General features: G+C 35.1%; 2 protein-coding genes across 2 annotated transcripts; one reads left to right on the forward strand and one right to left on the reverse strand.

The window, feature by feature from the left end:
• Positions 1-207: 207 nt before the first annotated feature.
• On the reverse strand, positions 208-4,561 carry LOC136989147 (uncharacterized). The gene has a single exon (XM_067287245.1). The coding sequence runs from the start codon at positions 4,464-4,466 to the stop codon at positions 384-386; it is 4,083 nt and encodes a 1,360-aa protein (XP_067143346.1). The 5' UTR covers positions 4,467-4,561; the 3' UTR covers positions 208-383.
• A 6,274-nt stretch (positions 4,562-10,835) lies between these two features.
• On the forward strand, positions 10,836-17,876 carry LOC136989010 (sperm-specific sodium:proton exchanger-like). The gene is made up of 2 exons (XM_067287027.1): positions 10,836-10,929; positions 14,223-17,876. The coding sequence occupies exon 2, from the start codon at positions 14,278-14,280 to the stop codon at positions 17,818-17,820; it is 3,543 nt and encodes a 1,180-aa protein (XP_067143128.1). The 5' UTR covers positions 10,836-10,929; positions 14,223-14,277; the 3' UTR covers positions 17,821-17,876.
• The last annotated feature ends 5,952 nt before the right edge of the window (positions 17,877-23,828 follow it).

A 23,828-nucleotide genomic window follows, 5' to 3' on the forward strand; every position in this document is an offset into this window, starting at 1 on the left:
ACAGAGTGAAGGTTGCCAACCTTCAAGGAGAAAATTATCGTATCGATAGATAGATATCAGTGATACCTCGGTTTCCATCGATAATCCGTCCGAAAACAATCGGCGAATTCCGAAACCGACGAAAACCGAGGCAATTATTTCCATATGAATCAATGTAAATCCAATTAATTCGTTCTACACACTCAAAAATTCAATACCGAAAATACGTTTTATAGAAAACTAGCTTACCCGTCGCGCGTTGCTGCGATTTCAGAAGAAAGGAAATTCAAGCAAACTCGTTATGATAAAATTCAATTTACATTTTATTATTTTTACTGAAACTTATTATTATTATTAATTTTCATCGGGAAAACATTTCAAAGTGTCGTTTCAATTCTATTTATTTATTGGAGTGCTTGTGGATACACGATATTTTTTGTTTTTCTGTCTGGTGCGTACACGAATAAATCAGAAGGTTTTCCGACGCGTGAGCTGGCCACATACAGTTGTCCATGTGAGAAGCACGGATTCTCCAAATCTAGCCCACACACTTGCAACGATTGTCCCTGTGCTTTGTTGATGGTCATTGCAAAAGCGATTCGCACCGGAAACTGCAAACGTTTAAATTCAAATGGCATATCTGTTGGGATCATTGGAATACGTGGCAACAGTACATCTTTCCCCTTGAATTTCCCATTTAAAATTGTAGCTTCGATGACATTGTTCATCATCTTTTTCACCGAAAGTCTTGTACCGTTGCAAAGTTGTGGTGGATTGATGTTTCGAAGAAGAATGATAGGCACACCAATTTTCAATGTTAAAATATGCGGTGGCATTCCTGGCAAATCTAGTGAATTCAAGAATTCTGTTGGGTAATTGACAACTTCGTCTTGATTCATAACAGTGTCGATGGAGTTATACGTTGTCGCTTCGCCTGGTATTCTGTTTTGAATGCTGAAGTTGATGTCATTGACATCGTTGTTCTTAGCTGCTAATATAGCACGTGCACTGAGCCACTGATGATTTTTGTAATTCCGTGCGATATTTGGGAAAACCTTTTGAATCAATTTGTCTTTGGTTGATGTCATCTTACAAAAGTTTGTTGGCAATGTGATACATTGTGTAGTTCTGTCTATTGCCATCTTCCCATTCCCAATATCCAGCAATTGTTTTGCGAAACGTTCGGCGGATACATCATTTTGTAGTTCAACACGCATATTGGTTTTCAAAGTCAATTTCTTTACATGTCGCCATAGAACAGATGATTTGAGGCATGCATTAAGTTCATCGGCGGGTGTTGAACGTGGTATAACTGGCAGAGTTTGTCGAAAATCACCAGACAATAAAATGAGTGCTCCCCCGAAGGGCTGGTCATTTCCCCTCAAATCTTTCAGTGTACGATCAAGCGCTTCCAATGCTTTTTTGTGAGCCATTGTGCATTCGTCCCATATGATAAGTTTACATATTTGGAGAACTTTGCCCATTCCGGAATTTTTGGTGATATTGCATGTTGGCGTCTCAGTGGTTTGCAAATTCAATGGCAATTTCAGTGCTGAATGCGCTGTTCGACCACCATCCAATAGTGTTGCCGCAATTCCAGATGATGCAATTGCCAGTGCAATTTTATTCTGTGATCGAACGGTTGCCAAAATTAGTGAAATGAGAAAAGTTTTACCTGTACCTCCGGGCGCATCTATGAAGTACAATCCGCCCCTTTGATATGTAATTGCTTGCATTATTGTGTCATATACAACACGTTGTTCTGAAACCAACTTTGGGAGATTCGTTTCAACAAATGTACCCAAATCATCGACATCGAAGTGTGTTTCACGTTGCAAATCACGATCATAAGCGTCATTTACAGATCGATTCGGTGCACACATTCCCAACTGCCCCAATCCCTTGTTAGCGATTGCCAAACATTTATCCTCGATCGAAACCAACGCCTCATTATACACATGTGGTGTAAATTGCATGTCCGGATTCTGATTCGTTGCTCGCAAACGATGTAGGATGTCTTCACTCATGCAATCTTTGTATTTTTCCCAAAGATCTTTCGGATTGGATGGGAAACACGTTGTCAATATTATCGCAAATAACGTGCGTATTTGCTGTGGTTGAGCAGTGTTCGATGCATCAGCGAGTGTTGTGTCCCAATGTGCATCGTTTTCAAGAAGATTTAATTCTTGGCAAGCCTCTCGATAGGTCGCACATACTTCACCATTTACTGTTCTCAGTTCTTGGAAGGATTTCGGTCCACGTACGTTAACTAACAGTAATCGCAAGTAAAAACATTCTTGATTGTTTGGATGAACTGTATACAGACGGCCTAACGCGTCGGACGAATATAAATTCGTATGTCCTTCAACTGGTTTGCCCTGTTTACGACGTTGAAACTTTTTCGCTGATGCATTCCATGTGTAGTATTTTGGCACTTCTGAGTAAAGTAGCGTTTTTGCGAACAAATCATCCGTGCACAATGAGAAGAACGCAGTTAACATTGTTTTCGGTGGCGATAATGCTCTTGCATGTACATTTTCCGTTGTAAAATACACACGCTGTCCATTTTCAAGATGTACTGCCAAATGAACAACTGTTGGATGACGTTCATGAATTGGAAAGGAGAAAATACGCCAAACTGCTTCATTGCTACTAATGTAGCGTCCCAATTCATATTGATCGATTTCATTGATTGGTGCAGATGCATTTCCCACTCCAAAAACTGCCATATCACTTCCTTTGTTGACATATTTGCAAATATATTTGATCGATTTCACTGAATTACAATACTCGACATTGATGTGTGCTTTGAAAGTCTTTGAGAGTAATGGTGAATACGGCACAACCCAACGATTATCGACTTCAATGTCATTGTTGCGTACTTTTAGAGTGATGAATTTGCCACCATCTTCAGTTGATCGTCGACGATATTGTGGATATCCATCATTTCCAGTGATAGTTTCGGCGTGTAAGTCTCGTGGATAGCGTTTCGTGCATTTTCCATCCTTCATGCACGGAGAATTGTTGTTGATCGCGCCGCATGGACCATGAATCATGTTGTTGGTAACGACTTCGAATAAGCCTGGATCAATGTTGACATCTGGTATTTCTGCTGAGATGACTTCATCAATTTTGTCTGGTGTAATTTTGTCGATCAGCCAAATCAAAATGTGTGCATGAGGTAATCCTCTTTTCTGCCATTCAATGGAATACATCCAACAGCGTGTCTCTCCAAAAACATGATGTTTGACAATGAAATCCGTCATAGATTTCAACTTTTGTTTGAACACACGTGCAATGATGTCATGGCGATCCGAAGACGATTGTCCAGGCAACAGAAGATCTTTAATTTCTTCCCATGTAGGGTTGCATGTGAATGTTACGAATAAATCTGGACGGCCGTATGCGCGAACATAAGTCATTGCATCTTGTGCGTATTCATGCATGTGCCGTGGGCTTCCTGTGAATGTAGCTGGCAGTATGACCATTTTTCCCAGTTCGTTGAGATTGCCATCAGTAGCAATTGCATCGCGTAAATGAACATATTCTTCAGAGCGCAGCTTGGTTTGATTCAGTCGAATGAAAAGAAGTCGTTCAGTCTCGATTTTTGCATACATATCGACAACATATTGATGGAATAATTTCCGACATTTCAAAATGTGATTGTCTGTGTTCTCACGAATCATCAATCGATAAGAATAGTAATTCATGGCACTGACTTTCTTATTGGTCTCCCTATCTGTTTGTGGATTTCTCATTTTGATATTGAAATGATATCCATCTTCTCCTTGCCAGAATAAAATTGGATATTGCAATGCATCGTATGAGCGATGAGTTTCGGAGACTCGCTGAACATTACCATCTCTGCGATGAAGAACTATATCACGTGAGTTAAATTCTTCGCCAACTATGACGATCGCCACTTCATTAATTGTTGGTGCATTGTATTGTCTTTCGTGTTGGCCGGCTGGTGTTTTGTCAGCTCTAATGACAACTACATAATCATCAGCTGGCATTCGCTCGAGGGCCGTCCTGAACAGTCGAACTAATTCGTTATGTTCATCGAATAAATTTTGTAATGCAGCAACAATTTCTCGATTAGTGCCGGTATTGAATCGACAACGTTGATCAACTTGTTCATCAGTGGCTCCCATGAAATAAATTTGGAGAAATTTGTGATCTGCATCCGGCAGTGGTAGAAGTGATCCAGTACGATGATAAATTTGCCCTTGCACTTTGAACGTTGGCATGTAATTGTCACGTATGATTTCTGTTGCACCAAACGATGTCATTTGGAAACATGAATTGTACTTGCGTATGTTTGCCAAGAAATGTTTCGACTGGCTTGTGTCACCTGATACCAACGTTGATAATGGTTCGAGTGGTAAATGCAATTCTGGCAATTTCACTTTTCCACCTGCGCAGCACATTCCTGGAGTTTCATTTTTGAATTTCAAAGCATGGCAAAATTTGCATAATTTGTCCATTTTTTCAATAACGACACTTCGATGAAGACTGTAATCATAATCAGCATCGTAATTAAACGCAGCAAGATTCAAATCAGCGTGGAGTGTCCATCTGGATTGAACATTGCGTTCTCGATTCATTCCTAGTCTTGCTCCCCGTTGGTCAATTGTTTCCTTCGAGCGGGCTTGAGCAGTGCGTACTCGATCGGTTTCCAATCTCGATTCTCGTTGCTTGTTCGTTTGAGAAGAACGGGCTTGAGCAGTGTGTACTCGATTGGTTTTCAATCTCCATTCTCGTTGCTCGTTCGTTTGAGAAGAACGGGCTTGAGCAGTGTGTATTCGATTGGTTTCCAATCTCGATTCTCGTTGCTCGTTCGTTTGAGAAGAACGGGCTTGAGCAGTGTGTACTCGATTGGTTTTCAATCTCCATTCTCGTTGCTCGTTCGTTTGAGAAGAACGGGCTTGAGCAGTGTGTATTCGATTGGTTTCCAATCTCGATTCTCGTTGCTCGTTCGTTTGAGAAGAACGGGCTTGAGCAGTGTGTACTCGATTGGTTTTCAATCTCCATTCTCGTTGCTCGTTCGTTTGAGAAGAACGGGCTTGAGCAGTGTGTACTCGATTGGTTTTCAATCTCCATTCTCGTTGCTCGTTCGTTTGAGAAGAACGGGCTTGAGCAGTGTGTACTCGAACGGCTTGTAATCTTGCTTTCTGTTCCTCGTCTGTTTCTGAAGCTCGTAATGCCTTTTTCTTTCGTGCTTGAGATGTAGATCGACCAATTGATTGACGTTTGGGGGGCATAACTGTCGGCGATGCTTGCAAATTCGCTGAGAAAAATGGGAAAAATCAGTATTCGAAAAAATTATTCAATTTCGAATTTATTCGAAGAATTATTCAATTTTTTAAATCGATTCAACTTACTATTAAATGTCTCTCTCTCACTGCTTCTCACTACTTTTCACTACTGCTTCTGGTCTACTCTCTTGTCTGAATTTTTCTTTCTGACCCTGAGACCTCTTGAGTCTTGTCTCTGACTTTCTATCTGACTCTATGATCGGGTTGGAGCTCCCTTTTTAAAAACTTCTAGCATGAGAAAGTTTGTCATCAGACGATGATTTATATGGTAGTGTCGTCATCGGGTGATGATTTATTGGCGGTTTCGTCATCGTAGCTGAGATGATTGTTTTATTTTGTTGTTTGATAATGACATCTAACTTTTATAGAGTCATAATCTTGTTGATGTGACTCATCTTTGTTTTGTGACAGCTCTCATCATTATTTATCGATTGCTTTGACTAAGTTCTTCGTTTAATGTGTAAACATTGTAGAAGTGACACTAGGTGCCGTGGAAGGGGGGGTACGATGTTTCCACTTTTATATTTTTAATCCTTTACAAATTAATTTAATTACTTAATTGCTCCTTTCTGTTTTCCCTTGCATGTTGTCAGTTTTCTGATAGTTGGATAATAAACCGTTTCTACTCTAATTTGTCTTTTTAAACCATTTTAAGTTGATATTAAAATTTGGAAGCGGGAGTACCAAGATCGGTAAAATAGGCAAATTTCCTCATACAACTTCGATTGTTGTTTAAGATACAGTTAAGGTTTTAACAAAGGTCAAGTGAATACATAATTAGCAAAAATAAAGTGATTAAACAAAAATTATTACAAATAACAGTTCACAAATACATATATAAAGATATTTTTGGAAGAGGGGAAAATGTTGGTCTTCACATATGCCAGAAACCTTTGTGGGAGTGTATTAAACAACTTCCCAAAGTTTCATGGCAATCGGATAAATGGTGTAGTAATGCATGAAGGACAGACAGACAGACAGACATATTCGTTTTTATATATATAGATAACACTTCCCCCGTGAGGGAAATTTCAAAAAATCCCTTCTTAGTGTACATTCTCTTGACGTACCCTATTAAAACGCAATCAAACGCGCGTCTAAAATAGTATAATAAAAGCCGAGTTCTTCACAGTAAAGCCTGGACTCCACATTACCGGAATCCGCGACGTAATCGTAAAATGGAAAGCCAAACTGACGAAACTTTCAGTTTTGGAACGTTCAGTTGGACAGAAACAAGACTGAAAGCAGAGTTAAAAATTATTTAACTTTTCCGTTTTCGTTCTGCGCTTCTGTCGTGCTGCAACCAATAAAAACGCAAGGATTTGTGACGCGTAGTCACGTGTATTAGTCACGTGTAGTTTGTTGTCGTAATGGCGGAAAGTGTAGCGAAAAGAACGAAGAAACAAATAGATTTGTAATTATTCATCGAAGAATTTAGAAAATACAGATGTCTGCACGACAAAAAATGTAAATAATTCAAAGATTATTAACAATTTCGTTGTTGATAAATGCAGAGAAAGCATAACGAAATCCGTAGCGTCATCCATGTTCGACTCTACGACAATTACAGAACTGATCAACAGATGGCGCATTTCCACGTAAAGTTCATTTCGATGCTAGTAGCGTCAAGGTAAAACGAAAACAGAACTGAAATGAAAACGCTGTATGTTTCAGTTCCGTTTATGAGTTTCTGTTTACAGGTAATGTGGAGTCCAGGCTTAAGCCTTAATCCTGTCCCTCTCCCCCGCAAGGAAATATCGAAAAATCTCTTTTTAGTATATATTCTGTTGACGTAACCTATTAAAACGCAATTAAAAACGCAAAAAACGCATGCAAAATAGTATAAATAGAAGCCGAGTTCTTCACAGTAAGCCTTAATCCTGTCCCTCTCCCCCCAGTGGGGGAATTTCGACATGTATATTATATAAAAACACGTGCGTATTCGAATGCAACGTGGTGTCAAAATTTCAAAGGAATCGGTAGGAACAAACGAACGTTATATTTTATTTATATAGATAGATAGAAAATGATCTGGTTTAGTCTGTTCTCACAGAAAAACAATGCCTCACAGAGAAGCAAACTTAGGTCATTGGAAGTTAGCGCCATCTGTTGGACATAAAAGCCTTAATCCATATATAAATATATTTTTGAAAGGGGGGAAATGGTGGTCTTCACATATGCCACAAACCTTCGCGGGAATGTATTAAACAACTTCCCAAAGTTTCATGGCAATCGGATAAATGGTATGGTAATGCATGAAGGACAAACACACACACACACACACACACACACACACAGACATACATTCATTTTTATATATATAGATAAATATAGCGTTTAATAGTAAAAACAACACGAAATTAATATAAAATGAATATAAAAGATTAATATGATGGCCTCCGAAACAGAATCGCCATCTAACTGTTTTTGATTGATCCAAATTAATAATAACTGTTCGACATCTGAATTGCACCGCAAACCCAGAAGACAGCTCAAACCGAAGGAGTTGTTCCCCCTGGTGGAGAATCTGGAGGTCAAATAGTTGAACAAATTATAACACTTCCTAAAGGTCCAAAAAGAATAACATTTGACTTTACTAGGACCTTTAAACATTATGTACCATACGGGCCACAAAAAAGGTTTAATAAAATCTGCTGGATCACATTTACTGACTTGGAATGATAATTGGGCTTACATACCATACACACACTTTTGCGCGGCACTTAAACCACGTGACTGGCAGCACGTGACGTCATTAACACCCTCGGAGCAAGATTGCGCGTAGTCGAATGCGGTTTTAAAATAAATCATATACTCTGAAGTAAAAATAAATATAAAACATGGCCGACGGTATTACATTTAATTGTATAAATATAAAATTGCAACGTTTTAACAAAAATACTTGTTTACGTTCTTCATCCGTCGTTCGCTCCAGTTGACAGTCCACAATTTCACAAACACGGAGGCGACCTTTCTTTAGAGGCTACTGCCTTCGCAATAAAATGTAAATATGGTAAAAACGTCCTCTGGTGCTATTGCCATTTTCACATAAAATACACTCTGAAGTAAAAATAAATATAAAACTTTTTTACCACATTTACATTTTATTGCGGAGGCAGTAGCCTCTAAAGAAAGGTCGCCTCCGTGTTTGTGAAATTGTGGACTGTCAACTGGAGCGAACGACGGATGAAAAACGTAAACAAGTATTTTTGTTAAAATGTTGCAATTTTATATTTATACAAATAAATCATATAATTTCCTTAACCGATGACTTAAAAACAACAGGCGGAGCCGTAGTCCCTACTACTACATTTAATTTACTTCCATTTTTGGAATGTTTCGAAGATCATAACAGACAAATACCCATGCAATCCTTCCCTATGATTGAAGACGAAGACATAAACAAATGGCCTCCAAATAAAAAAATGCGTTTTCCTGAAACAAGTAATATGAATTACACAGATATGTGTCTACGCAGACCAAACATAAACATTAATGACGTAGCAGACAGATTCTTCGCGGATTACGCAAGACTAAGTCCAGAGGACGAAGATACTTATCAGGACTGGTATGACGCATACTTCAACGTATACAACTCCGAGAACTTTGGAACCATTCAACTTAACACTGAATACGGATACACGTGGCACTGTGGTACCCACGATTCCGGTTTCTGGAGAACAGCACTAATGCCCTCTATGCAAAATGATATGTCTGATAACAGATCTAAAAAAGAATCTGAAATTAATCACAGATACAGCAGAGATAAATTATCTCGCAAGTTTCGTAGATGGATTAGTCTTCAACGACAGCAGGACTAACACAGACGATCAAAGATTCTGGGATGACAACGGAGCAAACAGACAATACAACACAGGATTACTAATCAGATTTGCATCCGTACCTCCTACTATCTTGATAAGACCAACTCAATTTCATACAACTTCCGGTTCCTTTGAAAAAGTATACTTCCAAATACTATGTACAGTACATACTACGGTACTTTTTTAAACTCTCCGCCCTGTGGGCACTAAGAGAGCCATTTATAGCAAGCCCATTGTGAGTTCGGCCAGGCTCACAATGGTAAATGAAGGAGAAGAATGAATAGGAGGTGAATGTGAATAGGAGGAGAATGACGCTTCATTCTCTCCCAACTTACATCATTGCTTTTCAAGAATATAACGAGTACGGGTTATAACAAGGAAGTTTTGCCGGTCTTCTGGTGCTCTTTATAACCGAGTTCGACTGTACTTCTGTTCATATATATTAGAACATCAGAATAATAATTCCTCATTATAATTATTTTTAAGGTAAAGGGATATGATATAATTATAATAATATTGAAGGGGAGAGTCTGAAAAAGTCAGATTTGGATTCGAAATAAGAGTATTTCTAGTTACACGAGAACGTAGTTCAGGTGTCATACGATTACGGTTTTTCACCATCTTTTTAAAATAATTCTTTCGGTTTTTCATCTGATCATCCTTTAATTCGAATAAATGTAAAAAAGCTGATTGAAAAATGAGCTTCTTTACATTTATTCCAATTAAATCATGTTCGTTTCAGTTCTTTAAATATTCAAAGTCAAAACTTCCGCATGCATAAATATTTTTGAAGATAATTATGCTCACTATATGGCATGCGGATTCAAAAAGGTTCGCCACCCCCGGTATAAAGAAACATAATACATGAACAGTCTGCCAAGGAGGGGTGCTTCCCAGTATGCTTTTCTATAAGAAACTGGCCAATACATAGATATTAGACACGCGAAGAAAATCTGGAAAACACTAAGTGACCAATCCATTGGTGAAGTGAAAACCCGCGTCCTGCCAAATATTCGGTGGTTTTAACCATTCGGCCATTGGTGGGCATACAAGAGGATGGCTGAGCGGTTAAGCTCTCAGCCTGAAACTCTGAGGGATCCGGGAACAAATCCAGACGGGTCGTAAAAATTCCCAGGTATTTTTTCATGGGTTATCTGTCCCGAATAGGTCAGACCCCGTCCATCACTACGGCCGCTCCCAGTGTGGCCTGGTCGAACCCGTAATGGCTTGTTAAAAGAAAGATCCTCACCACCCGGCTTGTCAGATGGCCGGATGGCCGAGAGGTCAAGGTGGCAGCCTCTCTCTTTGGGGACCCGGGATCGAATTTTGAACGGTCGAAAAATCCCCAAGGATTTTACAGTAGTAGTCCATCCCGATATGTCGGGCCCCGTCCCTCATCATTCGGTCACCCATTGTGAGCCTGGCCGAACCCATAATGGGCTTCCTAAAAAAGGCCCTTTTAGTGCCCACAGAGCAGAAGAGTTTAAAAAACCGGCTTCTTCTATTGTGTCTGGCAAATCCACAATGGATACTAAAAAAGGCCCTGTTTCAACTTACTTGTTGGTGCCCTCGGAGCGGAACGAAGAAAATACCGTAATACTAATATATATTATGTATTATTTCGATGGAAAACTTAATACGACACATCAAAATAAATTATGTACTTTTATTTATTTTAAAGAAATGTTCAAAATATTAATGACAAATACCATAGTTTCTACAGATATGCGATTCTATGAATATTATGATTTAGAATCATTCGTATTTTCGAACATTATTCTAAATTCAACTGAAAAATGAGAGCTTTCGTAAGTTTTTATAATTTACATGAAAATTCTTTAAAATCTTTCATTTTAATAAGTAAAATTTTCAATTTTACAATTCATTTCAATTATTTTAAGTTTGCTCACGGTTAATCAATAAATTTGAAAAGCCATTAAATTAGATTTTCGATGAAATGAATACTTAATTTATGTTTTCAAGAATTTTAAAATATTATACATTAATTGGCTAATTTACAATTTTCAAAATTAGAATTAATTAAAAATATGACTATCCAAAATATCAAAATTATCTTCTGCTCAGACTCAGCTTCTTAACGCCAGTTTAATATGCAAAAGGGCCCCTACAGTGTATAGGTTGATTAGAAATGACAAAGAAAGAATTGGTGTTAAAGAAAAGGCGGGAGTATATGCAATTCCCTACAAAAATGACCAGTTGGGAATCGATAGGGACTACGTAGGTGTCACTAATAGAAACCTTGGAGTGAGGATAAAGGAGCATCGGTACGATGTCACAAAAAACAGGTGCACAACAGCGTTATCCAAAATGGCGCAAGCAGATGGTTCAGTGGTAGAATGGGAAAATGCCAAAATTCTTGTAAAAGTACACTCGCCAACGCTGTCGTCCATAACTGAGAAATGTGAAATCTACAGAGCGAGTTTGGCTGGCAGATGTTTAAATTATAAGGATGCGACGGTGTTACCGTCATCCTGGAAATACATAGTAAGACGTAACACTCGTGATAATGAGTCTGCCGTCACTCAGTAGGCTTCTGGGTTAATGCAAAACGAATGGTTCCTTAAGATTGACGGCCAGTCACAGTATTTTATATGTATTTTAATTTCATTTACATTTTTCGTGTTATTTTAATTTTTGTTATTTATTATTTTGTACTATGCTTGTTCTATTGGTTTAATTTAAACGTATGTTCTATTTTGGTTTTATTTTGAATGTGTTCGATTTTGTATCGGAATCGAACAGCTGTAACCTGAAGATGGCCCATAAATTGGGCCGAAAACGTTAGTTTTAGGTAATAAATTGTTTGTTCTCAGCGATAAGGTGTATTGTATGTTTCTACTGTATCAAAATTATCATAAAATTCAATTTACAAAATCAGAATAATTTGTTCAAATTGTTTTGTCAAAAAGTTAATATAAATTCGAATGCTTTCACCTTATGTTTTTTAAACTATTTTTGCCCACCGGACAAAAATAGTTTAAAAAAGGCGTTGAGAAGGCCTTTTTCTCAAGCCCATTACGGGTTCGGCCAGTCTAAAATGGGGCAACAGGGTGAAAAGAGATGGGGTATTACATATCTGGACGGACAACCCTCCAAAAATTTCTAGGATTTGTCGACCAGTCCGGATTTGTTCCGAGTTTCCTAGAGTGACGACACCCAAACTTCTCGGCCATGCGGTCCCATATTCTAAAGTTTACAATTTTATTAAAATCACATTATCTCGATTTAATTATATCATAATTTAAAAAAAACTTGTCTGTAGAGGAATTGTTCTTATTTCTTATTTTGTAACTTCTAATTATAATTAATGATGAGTTCATTTGAAAGATTTAAATAAGCGAATCATTAAAATCTACGAGAGTAATCCCAAAAGTAAGGTCTCCTAATTTTTTAAATACAAAGAAACGTTTATACAAAAATAAAGTTCATATCATTTTAAAGCTTAAACATTTATCTATTTTTCTACATAATCGCCATTTCGGTCAATGCATTTATGTATGCACTGTGGCAATTTTTGTATGCCCATATCTTACCAGCTCGCCGTAATGTCGTGTTAAACAGATTAAAATTCATTGCCAATTGACAGAAGTGTGTGGTGAGTCGTGCATAAATGTCAAAAACATCTTCAAGTGGTATAGGAAGTTTGCAGCTGATCGTACCGAAATTCACGAAGAAGAAAGAAGCGGGAGACCGTCAATTTCCGACGAGACAGTCGCGAAGATTGAGCAAACCATGCGTGAAGATCAGCGAATCACTCTGGATGATCTCTGCATTTTGGTTATTGGGCTTTCCCCAAGCACAATTCGTAGGATTTTAACGGAAAAGTTACAATATCGGAAGGTGTGCGCAAGATGGGACTCGCAACGCGGCGGCGAGCAGGTATGACATGGGCATACAAAAACTGCTACAGCACCTACAAAAATGCATCAATCGAAATGGTGATTATGTATAAAAATAGATAAATGTTCAAGCTTTAAAATGATATGAACTTTATTTTTGTATAAACGTTTCTTTTTATTTAAAAAAAATAAGAGACCTTACTTTTGGAATTACCTGCGTAAAATTTCTTCTTTCAACTAAATTTTTGCAATATTACCCCAAAAGAATACACTTTATATCAGTGTCGAACAATCTTTTCTGTATACGGGCCGCATATATTTTTTCGTACAAAATTTCTTACAAGCTTTAGGCCTGCCGAGTACTAACATATTCCATAACCGCTGTTACACTAGGTACTAAAATAATTTATGTTAATGATAAGTAAACTAGTAATAGAATACAATTTATTCTCATCTTTTCATTGGTCAAGTTTAGTTTGAATTTCTAGTACTCTTCCGTTCAATTTTCAATCCAGTTTTAGAAAAAAACGATGTTTAATTTCACATTTTTTTACAGATAAACCTTATAAACATGTGTAAAAAACATATTCATTGTAATATTAAACATGCGTGAATTACGAAATAAAATGTCGATTTCGCTAAAAATAGTAGTAAAAATGACTGACGGAATGATTCGGAAAAGTACCGGATTTTTTCGTCACGAATATCGATCGGCTTAATTAGGGTTGCATAACGGCAGGAGATAGAAAACGGGAAAAATTACGTCACCAAAAACTCGGGGCCGCGGGTTACTGATAACTGCTTGAAATTTTCCGCACCAACCATATAAATATAAAAGTTCTCAAACTATTCTTAAATTTCGTTATTAATAATGTAAATAATTTCTAAATACAGCATTGAAAGATACTGCTCAATTGCGTGTATTTCAGTTACGGGAAAATAATTTTTGGTCTGAAGTTTCAATTGCAGACTAAGAAATTTTTATAACTAAACTAAACAAAAATCGTTAAAAAATGTTAAAATGTACCAAAAGGAAGCTAATACCTTATTCGAGATTTTTCGAATGATTTCAATAATTAAACAATTTTTCATACAAATAAACCCATCATTAATTTTCAATGATGAAAATAAATATTTAAATTAGTATTAACATTTACTTTGCTTAATTTATTTTATTTCACATTTATAAAAAAAATAATATATATATTTCCTATTAAAATGTTTACTTACTTCCAATTTAGACTCGATATTATTCAAGGAAATGAAAAATAGAAGTGAAAAAGAATAATTTTCGCGATGAATTCGTCATTGAAGGGAACGGAATCTATAATAACTCAAAGCTGCTTTCAACCAATATCAGACGAAAGCTGGAAATTTTTTTATAATGTTATTCTAATTGCAATTGTGCTCTTATTAAGTTGTTTGATTGTTGCCTTGGTTAAAAATATCGTCAACCTTCCTCATACAGTAATATTCATTTTTGAGGGAATAGTTTTCGGATTTATTATCGAAAATATAAATGTCGGATTAAAAACAAATGATATTTTTCGCTATGTGCTACTTAATCCTGTAACCATTTTACAGCTATTTCTGCCATACTTAATTTTCGGATCGACATTTATGTTAGAAACTGATTTGTTCCTTTCTGTAGCTAACTGTTGTGTGATTCTGGGAATTCTAGGTTTTATTTTATCTACTTGTATTATGTATATATTTGCACTTTATTTACACCCTATTTATATGTGGAATCAATTAATTACTGTAGGATTTGCCGCCATCGTGTTTATTACAGATCCTTTTTTTATTGGCCACACTCTAAAAAACGAAAGTGGAGAAATGAAATACATGTGCATCATATTAGAAGGAGAAGGACTTATTAACAATACTTTTGCATTGTTAATATTAAATTTATATAATTTAATTATGAATGAAAGTTGTAATTCCGAAGATATATTTTTTATAACCGTCAAAATCATCTTAAAGTCATTGTTATCAGGATTCGTTTTCGGTAAAATAGTAAATTTTGGATTACACATGACTAAAAATGACACCATCACTGAAATAACCATTTATTTAACGGTACCGTACGTGGTATTTTTCTTTAATGAAGATATTTTAAACGGAAATGGCTTTTTAGCTGTTTTTGTGGCAGGATTTATTATTAGTAGAGGCAAAGATAGCTTACCCCCTGACGAATTAGAAGCAGTGAAAACTTACTGGAAAATGTTGAATTACATTCTTGATACATTTATATTCATCATAATTGGAATATTGATAGTTCAGCTTTTTTTAAATCCAGTAATTAAGTTTGAAATCGAATCTACAACCTCCGAAGATATTTGGGTAATTCAAAATTATATTTTAGTTCAGCTCATTAGGATGGCAACGATCTTAATACTTTATCTAGTGTTTAAAAAGTTTGGATACGATTTAAAATGGAAAGATACCATCGTTTTAATATGGGTTTCGACTAGAGGAATTGTTTCTCTATTATTAAGTTTGTACATATCTTTCTATTACGGTTTTGACGATTATCGAATTGGAAAAATGCTATTTCAAGTCGGCGGAATTTCATTTTTAACACTTTTCAATCATATCAGTGCAAGATATTTACTAAATATCATAGGCGTGAGCACTGTTTCATTACCGGGAAGAGCCAGGATGATTCATGCTGTAACGCATTTGCGTAAAATAATTGCCAAATCAATTAAAGTACAACATTTAGATCAATTTATGTCGGTTGCAAATTGGCAATGGATAAAGCATCACACTTACATCGAAGATCCATATAAAAGTACAAGTGATCAGCTAGAGGCCATTTCTTATTTTAAACCTCGAACTATCACTTGTTCGGATTGCTTTCAAAATCAACCTGTAATTCTCACTAAAGACGAACAGGAAGAGTTATTAAAAGAATTAAATATTCGAGCTCTAAAATCGGCCAAAATTTATTATTGGAAACAATTCAACATGGGATTAATCCGGAGAGAAACTGCAAGATTAATGGCATCATTGGCATCACGAGAGCTTTCTAGAAAAAATCCCCGATATTTAGACGCAACTGTGGTCATAAGATTTATGATCCGAAACGAATTATACGATTTATTGGGGGATTATGCTAAAAGATACATTAGATCGATCGACAGATATATAGGAAAAGAAATAACAGAAGATAAAGGAAAAAGTAAAAATGTATCTGCAAGAAGAATGATATATTCTACTAACTATGAATATCTGTTGCACAGTTTACTTATTGTACCACTTATTATGGTTTTGATTACTTCCATAACAAATTTTAAAAGTTTGAAATTTATTGAGAAGTCGACAAAAATATTCATTCCTTGCGCACAAATCCTTGTATTAAGCACGGATTCCTTTCTTCGTATACGAACTGTTGGTTTCAAAACTTACGTACAGAGCCACATCAATCAATTAAGTATATTTCTGATAGTGGTTAATGTTTTGTTAATTATAAAATGGTTCCTTTATTATAATCAAAAATATATGATATTCTTTGAATATTTTTACTATTTTGTCATATTTCGTTTAATTCTGATAGTTAAATTAATCTGCATTTGCGTGAACGAAATTGCTGTTTTTAGTATAAATTCTGCTATGCATCAAAATTTCGATATGGCACTTTGTTTTCTGTTAGCAGAAGAAGAAAATATAAAAAAAGTAGAATTTATGCTAGAATATACACACTTGGTCAATGCTTTAAAAGAAAAAATAAACAGAAACAAGCGGATCATTTTAAGAGAATTAATGGAAATGCAACATATGTATCCAGTTTCGATTATTGCAGCTAAAAGAAGATTAGCATCTCGAAGAATTTTGTTCAATGGCCTGCAAGCAGTAATTCAAATGAAAGAAGATGGAATTTTAGGTGAATATGAATATATTAAGCTATTGAATATTATCGAAAATAAAACGAGGAATCTGTTAGCAATACCATCGTATAAAAATTTTATCGTAAAACCAACAGTTATTCTGAAAAACGTTAAATGGATTACAGGATCGGAAAAACTCGAACATTTTTGCAAACTTGACTATGATGTATGGACATTTCCCGCGGGAACAATTCTACATAAATTAGATAAATATGCTTCAAGTATGTACATAATCGTATCTGGGATCGTTAAAGTCATAGGAACAAGTCAATATCAACAAAGTAACTTGTTACCATTTACAAATTCTTTCTTATATTTTTATGATAATGGTTCTTTTGAAGATTGTTTGTCCGTCTGCGAAACTTTAGGTCTAATCGGTATTTTAAACAATGCAAAATCTGTCACCGAAACAATATGCGAAACAGACGTAACTGTTATAATCATATCACTCAGTAAAATGAGATACTCTTTTAGAAAATTTTCAGATCCTCCAAGTTTGCAATACGAAATATGGAGGTTCGTGGCGTTGCAAGTAGCTTTGCCCCTGTTGATTCGTAATCCTTATTATAAGTTTTTGTCCATTGAGAAATTGAAGCAAATTCTGGAAAAGGCTATCATTCCAGATCTTTATGGATATCAGGACATGGTTTTAAGTAATGAAGTATTAGATGCTATACTAATCCAGGGAAAAGTTAAAACAAAGATAACGGGAGAAGTATTTCGAGGACCAATCTGTCTCCCTCGATACGTAAAACATCTATTATTTAATGACGTAATTTACGATCGGGATCGAACAATATTGTTGTTATTGACTGTAGAAGATTTCGCTTTACCGGACGAATTAGATTGGTCTGGAAACGATGGTATTTCAAAAAAACGTTCCCTTTGTCTGACGCATCTACTTGGAGAAAAACTGTTAAAGGAAATTTCACCAAAGAAAAATATGTAAAATAATATGATGTCGTAATAAAATATTTCATGTTAGAAGTTTTGTTATTCTTCAACAATAAATCCAATAACATCATCTCCCTAATTCTGCTATCCTCGGAGCGTCATCGATATTAGATCAGATAATTTTCTGAAGCATGGGGTGGGGTGAGGGGAGTGAGTAAATATAGCAGGGGCGAAAAGAAGCAAGTAGGCGGCAGAGAGCATTGAGGCAGGGTACTCGCCAGTGACCATAGGCGAGGTTGGGGTCACTGACAATCATTCACGAAAAGCTTCGGTCGGCTCATCGGCATGCGTCCATCATCGTTTCTTCGGAGTCATAGCCTCAGGTGCTGCATACTCCATATGAACAGAGGAGAATACGACAGAACAGACAACCATTCACTTTCCTCTGTTAAAACGGCTAGGAAGAAACATTGCGTTTAACGGTTTCTAGATGTGGAGAACAATGTATGGTAAGGATACAGTGTAAGGTTTATAGAAAAGTTTTTCTAAAAATATTTCCAAACCTTTCTTACACAAGGAGAAATGGGTTAGGGGCGTTGGGTATAATATTATGGAACTAAAGGGGCGGTAGCTCAAAAAAGTTTGAGAATCACTGTTCTAGATGTATTGGGAACATTTGTCTGGCAGGTATATAAGGGATATTTATTTGTCGGTGGCGAGTCAGTCTAATACTAGACAGCAATCCGAACGAAAAACACAAGCGGCAAGTGAAATCGAAGTGTACTGTACACGAATAGTGAATTTCTGATGATTAATTGGTTTGATAAAGACGTCGATGTTTAAAATAGTGTTCAATTAGAAAATGGCTGAGAAAAAGGGCAAACGACAACTACCCATATTGATTCTTTTATAAAAAAGCAAAAAGCTAACGGTTGAAGAAAAAATTGTTAGTCTAGATAAACCTATCTATCGAGTCCGTAAATACTTTGATATCTGTAGATTCCACAAGTGTGGACAGTGAGTCCAAACTTAATATCAGCTTGTTTGTAAACCAAAATGGCTCTCTTGAGAACTTGCTGAAACACTGGAAATTCTAGACAATATATGGATATCATCTGAAGAGTTTATCTTTCCTGGTACAGAGTACGTACTACCTGCACAAAGTAGTGAAAAGAAAAAAACCTATGTGCTTCGTTTTCAACATCATTGGCGAAGGGTTTTCCCATTAGTATATTCGATGCCTATTGCAAAGATTATTATTTTTAAAGAAGAAAACTTGTTCCTATAATTGAAGTATTATCATGTGATCAGCAAGAATTGATGCTTCGTGGTCATTGCGATTCTGGTAATGCAATATATTTATATCTAAGGAACCATAAAAGAACGAAGGAAACTTTCGCGCAGCGCTTCGTTATAGAGCAAAAGGCGATGTCGACCTACAGGCTACGTTAGAGGGACCAGGTTATAAGTATCTCAATCCAGCTTTAAAATTATTATTCGGAGTCAAGTTGTTTTGGCAAAGTGTTTTGCTGTTCTGGCGGATGAAACTTCGGATATATCTGGCTTTCAGCAAGTTTCCACATGTGCCAGATGTGTTAATACCGAAATAAAAACGCTTTGCGAAGATTTTCCGAATTTTGTTCATATAGCAAATTTAACCAGGACAAGACCATCTGACCTAATTTTGAGCAGTCACTGATCGTTCGGCATCGACATGGCGTATCTTCGTGGTCAAGGATTTGATGGGGCTACAGCGATGCCCAGTGCCTTCAACGGGGTACATGTTTCTCGGGTTCATCCACTTGCAATTTACACTCACTGAACCATATTCAATAAATGAGCAGCAGTGTCCAAGGTTTGTAAAGTTGTAGATATTCGAAACTATCGGCGTTATTGGTAAAGTGGTTGATTTATTTAGTCTACTAAAACAAAAAGATGTTTGAGTTTCAATTTCTTACACAATCTACCGTAAACGTTAAAACTTTCAAAAGCTGTACGACACGCTGGATTAAAAGATAACATTTCTTTGAGCTTTTGCTGCCAATTTTGGAGTCTAAATAATATTGTAAATTGGAGATGTAGAGACATCATGAGATGCAACACCGCTAAAGAACGCAATTTTTACTATCATTGCTTGTCAAGTGTTCGGCATTGCTCTTCCACTTAGTAAATACTTACAAAAAACACCAACCTTCAGTCTTTAAATATGGTGACTGCTACGCGGAGGGAACTCTACGGACGATGCTGATAATCAGTTTCACCAAATCTTTGAGGAAGCGAATGGCTTGGAGTTTTCGTGAATATTCTCAAAATTACAAGCAGGCAAAAGCGTCCAAATCTATACCTTCATGAGCCTAACTGAAGATTACTACTGTCACAATTTATATTCCGTTTATAGAACTTTTTGTTTCCGAACTGGAGCATAGATTCATTCGAAACAGAGATATATTTAATGGATTCCAAGTACTACTACCATCTTCAAATTTCCTTCCAGTTAGGAAGAAAGAGGAATTTAACACTTTAAGATCGTACGCTACCAATCTCAACGAACCTTCTCAGACATGACTGCCGAATTCAAATTACAGTCAAACCTGTTTTTATGCGCTCTTTTTATGTGCGATTTTTTTATTTGTGCGGTATAGTTGGCGACTAGTCTCGTGCGATTCATGTCTCACGTTGACTTATTATAGCTAAATAAACTTATTATAGCATAAATGCACTTATTATAGTAATATTATTGCATGAATATGCGAAAAATGAAATAATTTACTTTTTAAGTCAACAAAACACCACCTGGACAAAAATATGTAAAACAGACGATAGACCAGACGATGCAGTCAAGTGCTGACATCTGTTGTCAATAAATTCTATTTCGTACGGTTTTGAGTTATTTTCTATGTGAGACTTTTTTTATGCGGTCCCTATTGACCGCATAAAAAAAAATATTTTTTTAATTGTGTTGCGAAAACTATTTTTTACAGCCATTCGTGAAGTTTTGTGCGATTTTTTTTAATGCGTCTTTTTTAATGCGGTCCCTATCCCCCGCATAAAAACAGGTTTGACTGTAGACAGAAAATGAGAAATGTAGAAAATCTTCCATATAACACAGTAATGGATGCGCAGCTACATGCAATAAGGAAATGTTTACCAACATATTCATGCTGCTGCACATCCTTGCAACTATTCCTGTCAACTGCAATAGTCAAAAGATCACTTTAAGAATTAAACCTTGTTTCCGAAATCCAACATTGTAATACAGGTTGAACGGATTGACAATGCTCTCCATTCAGCCAGTATTGGTGAAATGCAGGTGAACGTAAAAATGAAATTATAAACGAGCTAGCGAAAATATAGTAGGGATTTAAATTTTCCAGGTTAAATTGTATTAGGATTGTAATGACTTTGTTTATAAATAATACTTTATGGTACGTACAGTATGCTTAATTTTTTCTTCATTCTGATTGTATTGTTTACATCGTCCTCCCAGATCAGTCCCAGACAACTGATTATTATGTATGAATACTGTACTGTACACGATTATTTTAATTTGGAATAGGGATTTGCATCAATGATGATGAGTGATGAAATTTTTACCTTCAGTAAAAATCAAGACAGACACAAAATTCTTAGGAGGATTGCTTTTTAATACAGTGGAAGTCATTTCAATACACAATCTGCTAAAAATTACATTTCTATTAAGACAAAATATGAACCTCCTCGGTTATACAACCATGACTGATGACGATAAATGGCACATATACATGGCAAACTCACGGACACTATCCGCGATCGGACAAAATTTCCCGTCAAATCCTTTCGTAATTGATTTAAACAAGACATGAAATATCCGTTACGTTACAATACAGGAGTAGCATACTTTGAGTGCTTTAGACAAACTCCTATCTATAATTAAAATCTTTCAAGAAATATCATTCACTATGAATTTAACATTGTCTAACATTTGTCTAATAATTTAATATTGAATTTCAATGCTAAAATTACTAGATATATATTAGACAATACTAATTAACAAGTTTTTCCATTAATTTTAATAGATATTTGACTATTATGAAAGTCTTTTTGCATAACAAGATTTGTCCATCTAATGCACTCTGCACTGCTTTACATAGAGTTACTTAGATAAACATTTAGGTGATTTACTAGACTAACTGCATGAAAAATATAAGCTACTGCAATGAAGAATTTGATAACTTAAAAATACTGGTGAAAACAGACTGCATGTATTAAAAATAAATAATTTTTTTCTGTGCACAATTACAGAGAGAGAGAAAATATATTAATGTAAAATTGTACTTTTGTTTGCATGTGGAAAGGATCTAAATTTATACATGCTGAAAATAAACCATGGATGAAGAGATGAGTTTCTAGTTTGTTACTTTACCCCAAACATATAGGCACTTCCTGAAAAATTACAGGGTTTTAAAAATTAGAAACTCTGCTCTCTTATTATTTTCTTGATATCAGGTACTGGTTTGGTTATATTTCATTGAAACACCATCTACTGATAAGCAAGTCCTTTGTTATTTACTAAATATTTTGTTATCTTGAAGAATGACTACTACTCATTAACATGATTACTACAGTTTTTAAAATAGTACTTTCCTATCTACGTACACATATTAAAAAAGAAAAATATACATATATATATATCATAAATAAAACAATGGTAACAGAGAAAAACTGTATAAGATTTAAAATAACTTTTCAGCAAAATAAAATCAAAATCAAAAGTTTTGCTGACTAGTTATTAATTTATTGTTTTTATTTCATTTTGATGATATTCTTTATCACAACTTTCAATTAAATTCTAGCTAAATGCTTTTCAAATCACTAAATCATGGCATTGTGAAGTATACAATTGTTTTAAAATATTATATTGCTTTATACAGTGGACTGAATGCAATTAAGCAATTTCATGGATTATTTTTTCAGTCCATTGTCAGAATTATTTTTTTAAAAAATCTGATTCTCTTATTACAAGAAAAATTTATCACACAAATTTTTTTCACTTTACAGCAACTAATTAACAAAGATGTTTGTTCCCCAATTTTCTCAACATTTTCAATATTTGGCTACATATAAAATCATGGCTTTTTCAAAAATCTCTTTCCATTTGTACTCTATAGTTTGAATAATTAAGTGCTGATACATTTTGTAAGTGCAAATATTTAAAATTATAAACATACAGAATATAAATAAGTACATTAATATTGGCACATCAAAAATAAAAGATAAATCAGCCAAATTAAAAAAGGCTAATTCTTTTCACTTTTTCTGCATTTATATAACCACAGCTTTACATCTAGAATAAATGTACAGACAATGAATGATTATACTGTACATTTTTAGCTTGAATCATAGATATTTATTATATGATTTATCATGATGTTAAAAATTATGCAAAAAGATTAAAACACTACTAAAATAATACTTATAATTAACACTATCAAATATCTAAAATTCTACTTCCTGAGGAAATACTAACTATGACTATTTACATAAACGTTGATCTAAACACAGATCGTGAATTAAAATAATCATTTTATATAAATTACTAAATGAAGTTTAATTCAAAAATTCAGTTTTTACAGTTAAAATGTTTCAATTTCTCATTAAATTATTTCAAAAATACATTTAAAAATTTCTATTAATAAGTTTATGGTCATATGTCTAAAGAAGATTAGACATGACAGTTAATTAATTAATCAGAATAATAATTTTGGATCATAAAGATGGAAATTTCTTGTCTTATTTACATAATTTATATAAATATCTTATTCTCAACCCTGTGAAGCATATGACATTATTTAAAACAATTATGAATTTCGAACACTACTGTCAAATCACTGTCCTATTAAATTGCTGTTGAAAGATCTTTCAGCAATTTTAAGTAGCACACTTAGAATTGTACCATATTTTCAATTACAATTCTAACATACAAGGATAACATTAAACAAACTGTATCCCTGAAATTACCAATTGAGCAGGAAAGAGAAGAAAAAGGCACAATATAAGTGATGAATTAATAAATGTATGTTTGGC

The sequence above is a fragment of the Centruroides vittatus genome, unplaced genomic scaffold, assembly GCF_030686945.1.
Source record: "Centruroides vittatus isolate TY-2023 unplaced genomic scaffold, ASM3068694v2 scaffold_435, whole genome shotgun sequence".
Taxonomy (NCBI): Eukaryota; Metazoa; Arthropoda; class Arachnida; order Scorpiones; family Buthidae; genus Centruroides; species Centruroides vittatus.